Source organism: Dermacentor silvarum, chromosome 1 (assembly GCF_013339745.2).
Source record: "Dermacentor silvarum isolate Dsil-2018 chromosome 1, BIME_Dsil_1.4, whole genome shotgun sequence".
Taxonomy (NCBI): Eukaryota; Metazoa; Arthropoda; class Arachnida; order Ixodida; family Ixodidae; genus Dermacentor; species Dermacentor silvarum.
Window position 1 is genome coordinate 211905567 of NC_051154.1, and position 12543 is coordinate 211918109.

Consider the following 12543-nt stretch of genomic DNA (forward strand, 5'->3'; position numbering starts at 1 on the left):
TTTCTTTGTTCAAGACGATCATACAAAATTTCCTTGGGGGACATGGCTACTTGCCTTGGGGAGCACAACCCCCTCCCATTCTTGGGGGTCGTCCTTAGTCGCGAATTACGATGGACTATCAATAAATGCGCTAAAGTCACATTGTTGTTGCAAGGCGCTGCAGAGTCCTTTGAAAGACAATCAATGTGGTAGAATGATTCTTTGTGCATTTGCTAGTCACTCCTCATAATTGGAGAATAATTAAATCTCTTATGTATAGGGCACAGTCAGACACGTAGCGTTTTCTCATAAATGAAATCAGTGCATGAAAGCAAGTGCGGAAGTTCATTATTGTTTGCTAGCATTATGAGGAAGGAAAACCTAGCCATTATGTTCCACCATTGCTGACGGAACGCTGAACGTCGAGCGCCCTGCCAAACTCGGTAGTACCTTCAGTAAAGAGGCCACATTGGGGAATAAACCGTAGTCTGAAGTTGAATGAAGCCAGACAGGGTAAGACCCGCAGCTCAATCTCCGTGGGTTCTTCTTGGAACTACAACACAGATCTGTCAAAAACAGGTCGCATAGGCAACTTCTGTACAAATTGGCTGAAAGGGTTAATTTGGCGGGCTTACTTTTAAACGCGCGCGAAAAAGAGCTACGAAAGAGGCAGTGCGCCGCATACAAATTAAACTAATGTTATATCATTAGAAAGTTGATCAGTTATTGGCAATAGATAATTAATAAATGAGAACAGAGAGAATAGTGCAGACTTCTTCATGCGGACACTTTCACTTAAGACACAATTGGTTTCATCTGATATAGAACACTTCGTGTTCTTTCTTCCTCTATCTCTTTATATATTTTCCGTTTCTTCTTCTTCTTTTTTTTTTTTTTTTTCTTGCTGCGTGTTAGCGAGGACATTCTGTGTCTGATACACGTGCACACACGCAACGCATTCGGCTGCGATTTCAAAAGTAACTTCTGGCAAATCATCCGCATTGGATGCGTTCGTGTCTTAAAAAAAAAAAAAAGTTACAAAGCCAATTTAAAGTTTCCCGCGATGGCGTTACTCCACACTTCAGGAAGAGGGATGTACGTGGTTCTCCACGACAGTTATAGCCCCCCTTACAACCAAATCTCAAGCAGCACATAATTTTCGATTCCTCGACGTTCAGCCGATAAGTAGCGTTCACCAACAGGGCGACGCACTGAAGAATTAGGACAACGTTGCTCCCAACTTGCGTATTTGAGAGTATCTCCATGATCGGTCCAAATCAAGCTGACCCCCCTCTCCCTCTCAAATTGACAGATGTTCGGAGATGTATATTAAACTAGTACAACATAGCATCTTCGACTATAATAAGCAAGCACCGTTCCGTCTGAATGTCTCAGCTAGCAAAACTGAAGCCCTAGATAAACTAATAACATCATCGTTAAGCCCGCTGACAAAGGTGGTGCCATTATTATAATGAATAAGCGGGATTACATCGCAGAAGCCCATGGGCAGCTTGCAGATACAATATACAGAGCCAATTCGACAATACGATTTACAAACTTGAAGCGCACTTTGGTTAAACTATATTGTTCGCCACCATTAATTTCTGAGACAGCATGAGGTTCCGGTGCAAAAGACGATGGGATGTTTTTTTGCACCGCGAAGCAGCGGACACATTCTTCCCAGAGGAACCTGGTTCGCATCCCTTCCACGCTAGTCCTGCGTGTTTCGATTATCATTTTAAAAAAAAATCGTGCGAAATGAACGCCAAAGAAGCATCTCGCCGGTCTAGACAATTTCGATATACACACTATCATTGCTATCATCACCAAATAGTGAGTGCCCTGACACCATCTGATGTGATACATAGCAAAAGCCGCGCTCTGATCTGTCCTTAAATGAAACACCAGAAAACGTTATTAAAATAAGTACGACTTCAAATGTCAAGTTCAAGGCGATTTGAACCAGCGTCTTTAGATTTGGTCTGTGTCACAACAAAAGTCATTCATGCGTTTAATGTGCGGTGTTTCGAAAGAACTGGCGGAACAAAGAAAACAACACCCAAAAATATTTAAATGTGGAGGAGTTCAGTTACTCGAGTGATTTATTCTGGTCTAGGGCTGCTTTACAGTAACCTTTAAAATAAAGCAACTACGCTACCTATCGCAGGTGAAACTGTTAGCATGTCCTCGATGCACTTCATAACCGTTTTCATATTTCGAATATAACAATTCTACCAAGTGCTACGGCGGTGAAAATTTGCGGCCCAAACCGAAACTGAGCGGTGAACCAAAGCGAAACCCTGTGGTGAACAAACCAGGGCCGGCCACTGCCAGACTACGTCACGTTACGCGTTCTACCGACAGTGCCCCTCTACTTTGAAGGTCATGCAAGGCAGTTGTAGTACATCGGCAGAATGTTAAGCCATTAGAATGTATAAAGACCAATACCTGTGCATCACTTCATGACACGTTGTATGTATAACTGCGCGTGCTAAGCCGCAGCCGCTCCTACATTTGTTTTATTTACAATGCCCTGATTCTACATGCCATGCGTTTTCATAGCATGAGGGAACCGGAATCCTCCCAGTGCACTTTGGCCATCACCTATACTTACAATAAGTATCATTCTGTACTCTCTTCACGCCAACCAAAATCAAAACCGAAACACTATTCGTTCCATCTGAATGTATCGCTGGCGATTACCGCGTCATCTGTCAGGTAGTACGCCAAGCTTAAGCGGAAAAGTACCCAGCCATTTGGCTCTTTCCGGCACATGAACACTCAAATAAAACAGCCGCACGGCCGCATAGCGTACGCGCTGGAGACACGCGCGCGCGAAGATATAGTCCGTTATATTTTCGGATGTCTTGCTGAAAGTGCACTGTTGACATTAATATTAAGTGCAGCTAAAGATAAAATTTGGTTACATTTGGTAGCGATAATTCTCATTTGAAAAGTAAAGTTGCTAAAAGGTTGGTAAGACCGGTTCGCAGCGACGCGTATATAATGGCCCACGTGCGTGTAGCCATAAGCCGTTTTTTCTCCCCGAAAGCCGGCATTTTGAAGTTACCCCTTATTCCGTTGAGTTGCAGCTTTGCGACAGCCGCCGGAAAAATGGGTCTTCCCAAGGTGTTTTTCGAAGTCGCTGCCAACGGCGAGCCTCTGGGACGGATAGTAATTGAGGTAAGTTACTTTTACGCGATTTGAGGATATCGCAAGGTGGTTTTTAACATGGAAGCATGCCGTCAAATACTTCATACAAATTATGGCGTTCCTGCCGCCACCCACTATTGTATCTTAAGTTATCGGTTAATTTGCTTTAGCACTCGCGTTTCTAGATCTACTTTTAGACATCGCGTTTAATTGCGTGTATTGTAGCAAACGGTTTTTTTTTTTTTAATGTTTTTCGTCATAATAAATTAAGATTAACCTGCTTGGAAGGCGTGTTTAGGCTTACGCTGATTGTCATTGTTTTAAGTTCGTGAAGTGTTACTCATCGGCGAAAAGTGCCATACCCCGAGTTTTTAATCATTATTAGGTGCTTATCTATCGTCATGCGAAATGTGGTCGGTCGCTAGGGCAGCTTAAAACATGTACGAACTCTTACCGCCAAAATGATCGACCGCAGTCGGTGGTTGCGACATTGCGGCAATTTTGCTTTCTTTTATTTTAACTGTAAAGCTGGTGGGAATTGTTATTCTTGCCTTAAGTGCGTTAGATGGTGTCACTTCTAAATTGTAATGTGGTTGCTTTCTTTCCTTAGTTGCGATCGGATGTGGCCCCGAAGACCGCCGGTAAGTTAACCCTAACTCATTGGTGTGCGTCTTCCAATTAAGGACACGTTGTGTCGTGGCTGCAAGCTGAGATGAGCGTCAGTGGCTGCAGAATGACTCATAACGTACGACTCCCGCAATCATTTTTCTGCAGAAAACTTCCGTGCTCTTTGCACTGGAGAAAAGGGCTTTGGCTACAGCGGCAGCACCTTTCACCGCGTCATCCCCAACTTCATGTGCCAAGGAGGGGACTTCACGAATCACAACGGCACCGGTGGCAAGTCCATCTATGGCGAGAAGTTCGAGGATGAAAACTTTGTCCTGAAGCACTCTGGACCGGGTAGGATTCTCAGTCTTATCTCTTCAGCGCGATTTACTTTGCTCGGTGCCCTCGATTGTTCGTAGTCTGCAAGGCTGATAACGACTGTCTCAAGCATATCCGCACCGTGCAAGTGTCTTAACTGTTTTGTATTTTTATTTTATTGTTCTAACACAGGCATTCTGTCCATGGCCAATGCTGGCCCCAACACTAATGGCTCGCAGTTTTTCCTTACCACTGTGAGGACCCCTTGGTGAGTTTGTTTTGCTCTCTGTGGCAAGTGGAAATGCATGTACCACTGCCTTGCCTTTGCCCACTATTAGCTATTTGACTGCCTTTTCTCTCTAAAAATATGAATTTGTGAATATACGTTTTTAGGAACGGCAAGGTTCATTTTGTTCAAGTGGGCTCTGGTAATGGAGACTGCCCGTTCAAATCAGCATTAATGAATACCTCGCCCAGTGCACCTTCTATGCCCCCGTACCATACGTCCTGTTGCCGAAGCTACAATGATTCCTTGTAGCTTCGACATCTGGTGCTGCACTACAACCTTGAACTTCTTGCGATGGCTACATGTTTAATAAATAAGTCCACAATTTCTTGTACCATTTTAATTAAAAATTTAGTTTTTCATCGTAGATTTTAATTTTTTAGTTCGCTGGTTCAGTTCCTTTCTGTTTGAAGTATCAGTATTACCATGTTCCACTTCTACATTCCATAAAATTTTGAGTAAAGTGACCCAAATATGACAACTTTTTCTTTAATGTCATTTCTTATTTTGTGTTTGTAGCTTACTCAGTACACAGTGCCTAAAATATTAATGTTGCTGTTCCTGTCATTGTGGTTCAGCACAGTAGTGCAGCGGCATATACGGGCTCTGTTAGGAGGAAGCTTTAGCTTGGGGCCAACTAAGATTTCCCTATTCACGTGCATGTCAAGTGCAGATGTGTTTTTGAGAACTTCTTGACTTGAATACAACTTGCTACATTTTAGAGAAATTTAAATTCTATTAAAACAAATTATGCAAACAAAAACTGGTGTGTAAAAAAATTGTGAAGCATGAAGTTTATATGTCTAATTAGCTCCATGAAAAACGGTTATTGCAGTTCTATAAACTGCATCTGTGAGGGAATCTCAAGCAGACGAATTTGATAAGTCAATTTACAGCTAAAAATGTTCAACATTTACGTGGGGTTTTGCAAAAGTTCTACTCAGAAGTTAGTGGTATTAGTTGTTTTAGTAGATGCAGTTTACAGATTGTAATACTATTTGTTGCAGGGTTGTGAACTTCGTACTTGACTTTTTATTCTCAAAAATGACGGCCTAAATAAAATACCTGCTTCCTGTAGTTACTAGATTTTAACTTAAATACAACAACCCTCATCTCAATTGGTGCATTAGTTGCTGTGAAAAGCAATTTGTCCTTTTTTTTTTTCTGTATTCCGATAGCTCCCAAGCTAAAGCTTCCTCTTACAGCTATGGTTGCTGAACATCTTCAGGTAGATGCTTTGTTACTCAATGGCTGCTTCTGAAAGACGCCCAAGTTGACTGCACTGCAGTTCACTTACTACACTGGTTGACTCGGCACGAAAACTGTTGGCCTAACATTTACATGTGTAGGCTGTGGTGCAAAGGGCAAATTCGCTGCAGCATTTCCTGTAATACAATGTCTTTAGCTGTTTATTGTTAAAATGGTTTGGAGACAGAATCGACTAAAATGTATTGTGAGATTATGGTGGAAATGAAGAGTGTGCTTTATACTGATGCAATCGGGCAGAATGTTAGCGGACATAGCTTTGCAAATCTGCATACCGCGGCACTACATTATAACTTTGTTCATATTATGTTTGCACACACTTCACAGCATATTGCAATGGAAAGTTCAGAGGCACTGCTGTCGTTGCAGCAAGTGGAACGGTGAAACACTGGCATATTGGTGGCATCCCTCATTGCATGGCAGCGCACGCGTGGGTGCTTTTGAATGTTAACTGAGCTGCCAGTGGGTCTTTATGGTAATCTGTGAGGTCCGAAGCACCTTAGACCTTTTTGATTGCGAACATGTGCCCTGGGCAGCTTGCGGGTTGGCTCAATGATGTAGTCCGCTAAATATAGTGAGCAAGAAAGGCAATGGCGGTGATATAGATTAGCAGGGCCGTGATTTTGTAGTGATGCCTTCCGCTCGATTATATGCCACTCTTATCATCCACCATTCACGGCCAGTTGATCGCTTTGATAACGTGGGCGGGACATCGCTCTGACCACTGACAAAGTGTGAAAAGAAATATGATCGGAGAAGGAATTGACACAAAATCGCTGCCCAGGAGTGCGCTTTGCGATTCGGCACAGCACACTGATAAGGCCCATGACCGAAAGTCTCTTGGGAGCGCACTATCGCTGCTGTTATCACCGAGCGAAATAGTCAAGACTTGTGCCCCATGCATAAAGGAATAGGGTGGCTAGAAATTAAGTGTAGAGTACAGATTTCCCTTCTTGCCTGGGGGTCGTCTTGCATATTCCTCCCGCTATAGTGCTGCTTGCTGTCAAGAGGGAGGGGTGGCAGCAGGAGACGGATCCATGGTAGCCAACCAGGCATAAAGTCTGCAGTCGCTTTGCAGTTTTATTTGCAGTTGCACGTATGGTTCTGCAAAGTTTGCCGTGTTGATTATAGCATGCTGGTGTTCTGAAGAAAGCTGAATGTGCACACAATATGCAGACGAACTTCTTAACCAAATTTACAGTGCTTTCCTTCTGCACTTTGTTCTAGAAATTGTGTGCAACCAGTGTACTTCCATGTTGGCACGCAAAAAACAATTTCTATTCTCCTTTCTTCTGTAACATTGCAAACGGGAATGGCTGCTGGCGCAGTAAGCCAGTAGTGCTGCGGTAGAACACATGCGACTTCTCCCAAATCACTCCGGTCGCCACTGTGGCGAGCTGAAGTAGCAGTTGTGTGCTAAAAAGAAGCCATGTCGCTGACATTCTAGGCACATGTCCAAATAACGTATGCACCACATGTTCTTGCATATTTGGTGCCTCGCCCGTTGTCTGTGGCCCAGCTTCCTTCTAAATTGAAAAGCCAGGCAGCACCACTCTGGCAGAAAAGTTTCGCGTGAATTTATATTTCCAAACATGCCTAATGATGAGTGATCAAAACAATAAAAAAATTTTCTAACAAGACTTGCAAAAATAATGCTATGTTAAGTGGATATCTCCCTTCAGCGTAGAGCGCAGAGGTCACCCAGCCTTCGCTGTTTGCCAATTATGGTGAAACAGAGTATAGGTGGGAGCAAGACTCTTAATGAGTGCCATGTTGTAATCTTGCTTATTATATAGTTCAGGCAGTTTCAAGTGTCAGTAAAATTGGTTTTAACCCTTTAGATGCCGTAGACTAGTTTGGCTCGGTTGCTTTTCATTTCGGAAAGTGCCAAGGACTAGTCTCTCTCGCATGTTCGGGCACTCTTTCCAAGTGTAGGTAGCAGGCTGGGCACGTCCAATCCATTTAGACGTTCTGGCGAGTTCTCTCCTTGGCCACTAGGCAGTCTACATTGTTCATCCAGCAGAAATATTAAAAATTGCAGCTGTCTGGCAACTTGCCGCACTCATTTTAAAAGCTTCCATTTGATTGGGTCATCAGGTTCCGAAGATGATTTGCTTCTACACAAAAGCATTGGCAGTATTTTCAGTGCTATGGCACGTCTATTGACTGTCGCAGACTACAATAGTTTTGATCTGGGACAGCCGTGTGGGACTTGCCTCACATGCAGTGTTTTGAGCTCTCATGCGAAAGCGACATTCTAATCCTTCATAGCCACTCTTTGAAAAATTTTTCTCTTTTGCAAGCTTTCCTCAACAAATGTTTGCTCTAATATGTACCTGTAGCATCGAGCGGCTGCAACGAAACTATCAACTGAAATTTCTAGTCAACAAACGTGGTTCTTAATTGTTATTTTGTATTTTTAGACAAGTTGTGAATTTACTGCCCCCATGTTATATAGCGTGTGTGCCACGTAGCTGGACAAACCCACGGTAATGTTGTTTGCTGTCACTTGGAGCAAGTCTTATTTTTTTTGTATTTTGCCTAATTACATAGTTATGATTCAATAATCATCTCAAGTATTCAGAGCAAATGTGTCAATCTGAAACATTCCCAATCCAGCTTTCTAGTATTTGCTACACAAGTTTTTTTTTTCTCCCAGCTGAAAGAACACTTCCAAAAAATGCCGTCCAACTAGTTATATGGCACTTTTTGGGGGACTAATAATGTAATTGGGTAAAACGACAAAAAAAAATGGTCGGACTTGCTCCAAGCAACGGCATACATTACTTTGGTTCTGTCCAGCTTCATGGGACTTGCGTATTTTTACAATTTTGGCAAACCCGCTATGGTTACTTAGTGGCTTTGGTGTTGCACTGGTGAGCACAAGGTCGCGGGATCAAATCTCGGCCACGGCGGTCGCATTTCAATGGGACGAAAGGCAAAAACGCTTGTGTACTTGGGTTTATGTGCACATTAGAACCACAGGTGGTCAAAATTATTCCGGCGGGCCTCAATTGGATCGTGGTTCTGGCATGTAAAACCCAATGATTAAAAAAAAGGTATTAACTGTGGGTGGACAGAAAGCATGTTTAGAATCTGAAAAGAAAATTGCTGTTTGGATGCAATTTTAAAAAATGTCGTTTTGTTGTTGTTTTTTTTTTTATTATTCATTCTTTTTTGCAGAGGCCCAAAGAGCATCGTGTTCCAAGTTGTTTAGTATTGCTTCCTTCATAAATAATAAAGCTGGTTCACTTAATATGTTCTTACCAAAATAGATTTGATGTATGAAAGAAAATGAATTTCAGAAATCTCAAATTGGGCTGTATCATTAACTTTGCCTTCAAAATATGGCGCTCGCTCTGCATTACTTGATTGCATTAAGAAATCCCAGATTTGAAAAATCAAGTTAAAAATACGCTTTATCGGGAATATCAACTGCAAAGCTTTCTTCACTGGTTTCATTTGCAAGTCTAAATTGACTAAATAAAGGTTATAAATGCTTGGCACACTCATACCAGCCAACTCCCAAATTTTGTGAAAAATATGCTCTGTTCGCAAAAGCTTTGCTAATTGTGCTCAAACCATATCCTTGGATGCATTCTGACCTGCTTTGAGTGAACTTATTCGGACAAGTTCCTGAAACAGGTGAAATTGGCAGCAGCAGAGTTGTGACCTAAGCACTGCTGCTAGTGGGTAAAGGTAAATCATCCTTAAAGTGGTGTTCCCTGTGGCGTCACCTCGTTGCTTACAAGCAAGTGCCAGCAAGCCAAAATTGCATTTGAAGTTGAAACTTCCATTCTGTGCCTCTAAACAGCATCTTTCAGTTTATTTGCAAGTTTCGCATCTATAAATTTCTTGACGGGGAAATCGCGAGTCCCGCCAATTTTGCTCTGGCAGGATTCGACTGCACACGGGTCATGACCACTGTCTGCTTTGTTACCTTTGCAGTGCTGTGGCAACAGTACGACATGCCCTCTTCAGCCAATTAAGCCCGCATTTTTTTTTTTTTTTTTTTTTTCTTCTTCTTCTTCTTGTCGCTGACCGGAAACATAGCTATGTACTGCAATGTATCAAGTTTCGTGTTAGTTTGCATGTCAGCAGTAAAAGCTTTCTGTTTAATGGTTGGGCCTCTCCTCCTGCCCTGGGCTTCACAAGAGGCAGCACTTGTGCATATGTCTCATTTGCAAAGTTCATCTGTACTTCAAATTTCCAGCTGCCCTTAAAGCCTGCACATTAGCAAATGTTATGTCTGACTATCTTTGTGCAGAGGAAGTAATTATGGGTTGACTTGTGCTAAATATTCTGCTATTTTACTGTCTCTCTGCACCAGGCTTGATGGAAAGCACGTGGTCTTCGGCTCCGTCGTTGAAGGCATGGAGGTCGTCAAGAAGATGGAGAACTTAGGTACCCAGAGTGGCAAGACTACCAAGAAGCTGATTATTCAGAGCTGTGGTCAGCTGTGCTAAATGACCATGTATTAGATGAGCAGCATTCACTTCTTCCATGCTCCTCCCTTGCAACACTGCAGCCTCTTTTCCTTTTCCCCCTACATCGAATAGGCAATTGGTTATTTGCCTTGACCTAAATTGCACCATTATTGGTATGTCTTAATCTAATGTGGTTGTACTTGTGTGTTGTGCACACTTGGTAAACGTGTTAATAAAAATTCATTTCCACCATACTTGCTTTGCCTTTTGCCACCATCATTGCATATTTTGCAATGACTATAAAATGTGAACCTTTTCTTTACGTCGAGTTTCCCACACAAATTACTATAGTTGCCCCACGATGTGTGTTGTAGTGCTCCTGCTGTTTAAAACTGGCCAAACTTTCCAAAACCTCTTCATTAGCTCAAAAACTACATAAACTTATATGCAGCTGTGGGAAAATTCTTGCCTGTGTGCCTTTAGCTGAGACTTGCATCTTTTGAAATTTAGAAGGTAATCTTGTCATATAAGAAAAAAAAGCTATGTGCTTTGCCAACCCTATAGCTTCACCTGTTCCAAAAACAAGTTGGTTTGGTCCGCAAGAAATTGTAAAACACCAAAAAAAAGTCATTAGTGTGTAGTTTGCTGAAAGTCTCCAATTCAAAAGTTTAGGAAGGGTCCTGAAACACCCCTTGGACTTTGCGAAAAAAGTTGCCAACGGCATATGCTGCTGTTGTAGTCTCGGCCAAATTTTGCGCTTGTGCATGGAGCTCTCTATCAGAGTGCAAAGCCTCCTTTTTCTCACTATTTTCAACAGACTCCTCTCTTTGGGGCTGCCATATTTTGTCATATAGCAGATTCTCATATGGCCTATGTACTAGCTAATAGAAGAGTTCAATCAACTGCGCTTCCTACTGTTAATGTATATTGACGCAGTTTAATAAAGGGGCGGAAGTAAGCAAAATTGTGTTTCGAATTTTGTTATAAGAATTGCGTACTTCTGGAAGTGCGACTTGTACTATCGCCAGTTAGTCTGCTAACGCTCGGCTGTGTAGGAACTTTGGCCACACTGCTATTGGTGTTGCAGCTGTCTGGTCTCGCTAATTTCAATTAACACTTGACTAGCCTCGAACCATGCATTACCTAAAGGGGCTGACACCTGGCCAGAATGTGTTCGAGACATAAATGCAGTGACCATGATTTATAGTGAGAATGAAGCATGCTGTTCATGATCTAAGTGGGAATTATAATTTGAAATTGACAAAGAAAGTCTCAAAAAGTAGCAAGTGGCAATGAACTAACGTTGAAGCTTTGGTACGCCAGATGTAATATGAGATTGCTGTACGTAAGTCGGCTGTTAGTATCCCACATACTTGTTGCTTAAAAGTTAAGAGCTTGTTTATTATGAAGCTTTTGCACTTTATTCTGCGTGTATTATGAAGTAATAAAAGTACATGCTAATGAGTGCTGATTGCGTCCCTGAATGCATGGCGGCGCACTTTATTGCTGTTGTATGCACATATAATTCTGAGCATGCATGCGAACTAAAATCCTATGTTCCAGCTCGCTCAGGTCTTCAAGAGACATCTGAAATCAAACACTCGCGTAGCTCCGGCAACTCGCTAAACTGCATATTACGTGCAAGAGTGTCATTTGGCTATGGGCCTAAAAACACCCTTTTTAATAACGAGAGCTGTTGGGACAGGAAAGCACGGAGCTATTGTGGAAGTAATTTAACACTTTGGAATACATCAATCGCAGGAACATTGGCTTGATAAACAAAATACTTTCTCACAGCTATGACTGCACTTGTCGTCTGCATCCCACCAATGCTGGCATGTAATGGCTATTGTGCTTACCTATCGCTATTTCCAGCATGCTTCCAGTGAAAAACTGACCTGACTGACTGAATAAGCTTTATTAAAACCAGCAAGAGGTGGTGGCTGGGCCTAGGCCTCCCACGTGGGGACGTCGAGATGTCTCTTCACCGCCTCGCAGGCTTGCTGGGTCGCCCAGAGTTGGTCGTCGAGGTTGGAGCTATGCAGGGCAGCGTGCCATCTCGACGAGAGGGTCGTGGGGTTAAAATGTTCCACATTTTTTATCCATTAACCCCACGACTCTCTGATAAAAAATGACCTTCTGATAAAAATGTTCCACAGCATTTCCCGTGTTACCACTGCATAATTCGACACTCAGACCGGTAAGCTTTCCATTGCGTTGAAGGGTAACAAAAATTACTTGGCAGTCCCTTTAAGGTCCGACCAAGCGTACGCTTGCCAGCGCGCACTCACTCCTGGCTGCTCCTAGCTAGATGCCTTAGCAGATTTAGCTTCGTATAGACCTGTTGCGCAGTTTGGATGTGGCTACTATCCGTCGGTCGCAGACACCAAACCTTTTCAGCGTTCACCAACTGGACGTTGACAACCCCTCGTTTGACATAAGGACTGCTGCTCGTGAAAACACTATGGACATAGTGCAATGCCTAGGCACCATGAATAACCCCAAGCG

General features: G+C 42.7%; 1 protein-coding gene across 1 annotated transcript; it reads left to right on the forward strand.

The window, feature by feature from the left end:
- The first annotated feature begins 2819 nt into the window (after positions 1-2819).
- LOC119436739 (peptidyl-prolyl cis-trans isomerase) lies at positions 2820-11506 on the forward strand. Its single transcript, XM_037703723.2, has 5 exons — positions 2820-3162; positions 3743-3773; positions 3907-4092; positions 4249-4324; positions 9939-11506. Exons 1-5 carry the CDS (start codon positions 2986-2988, stop codon positions 10072-10074), a joined length of 606 nt encoding a protein of 201 aa, XP_037559651.1. The 5' UTR covers positions 2820-2985; the 3' UTR covers positions 10075-11506.
- The last annotated feature ends 1037 nt before the right edge of the window (positions 11507-12543 follow it).

Coding starts and splice junctions, on each gene's coding strand:
- LOC119436739 (XM_037703723.2), top strand. CDS start 2,986: ATGGCCCACGTGCGTGTAGCCATAAGCCGTTTTTTCTCCCCGAAAGCC. Junction 4,093..4,248: donor CCTGAAGCACTCTGGACCGG/GTAGGATTCTCA, acceptor GTTCTAACACAG/GCATTCTGTCCATGGCCAAT. Junction 4,325..9,938: donor ACCACTGTGAGGACCCCTTG/GTGAGTTTGTTT, acceptor TCTCTGCACCAG/GCTTGATGGAAAGCACGTGG.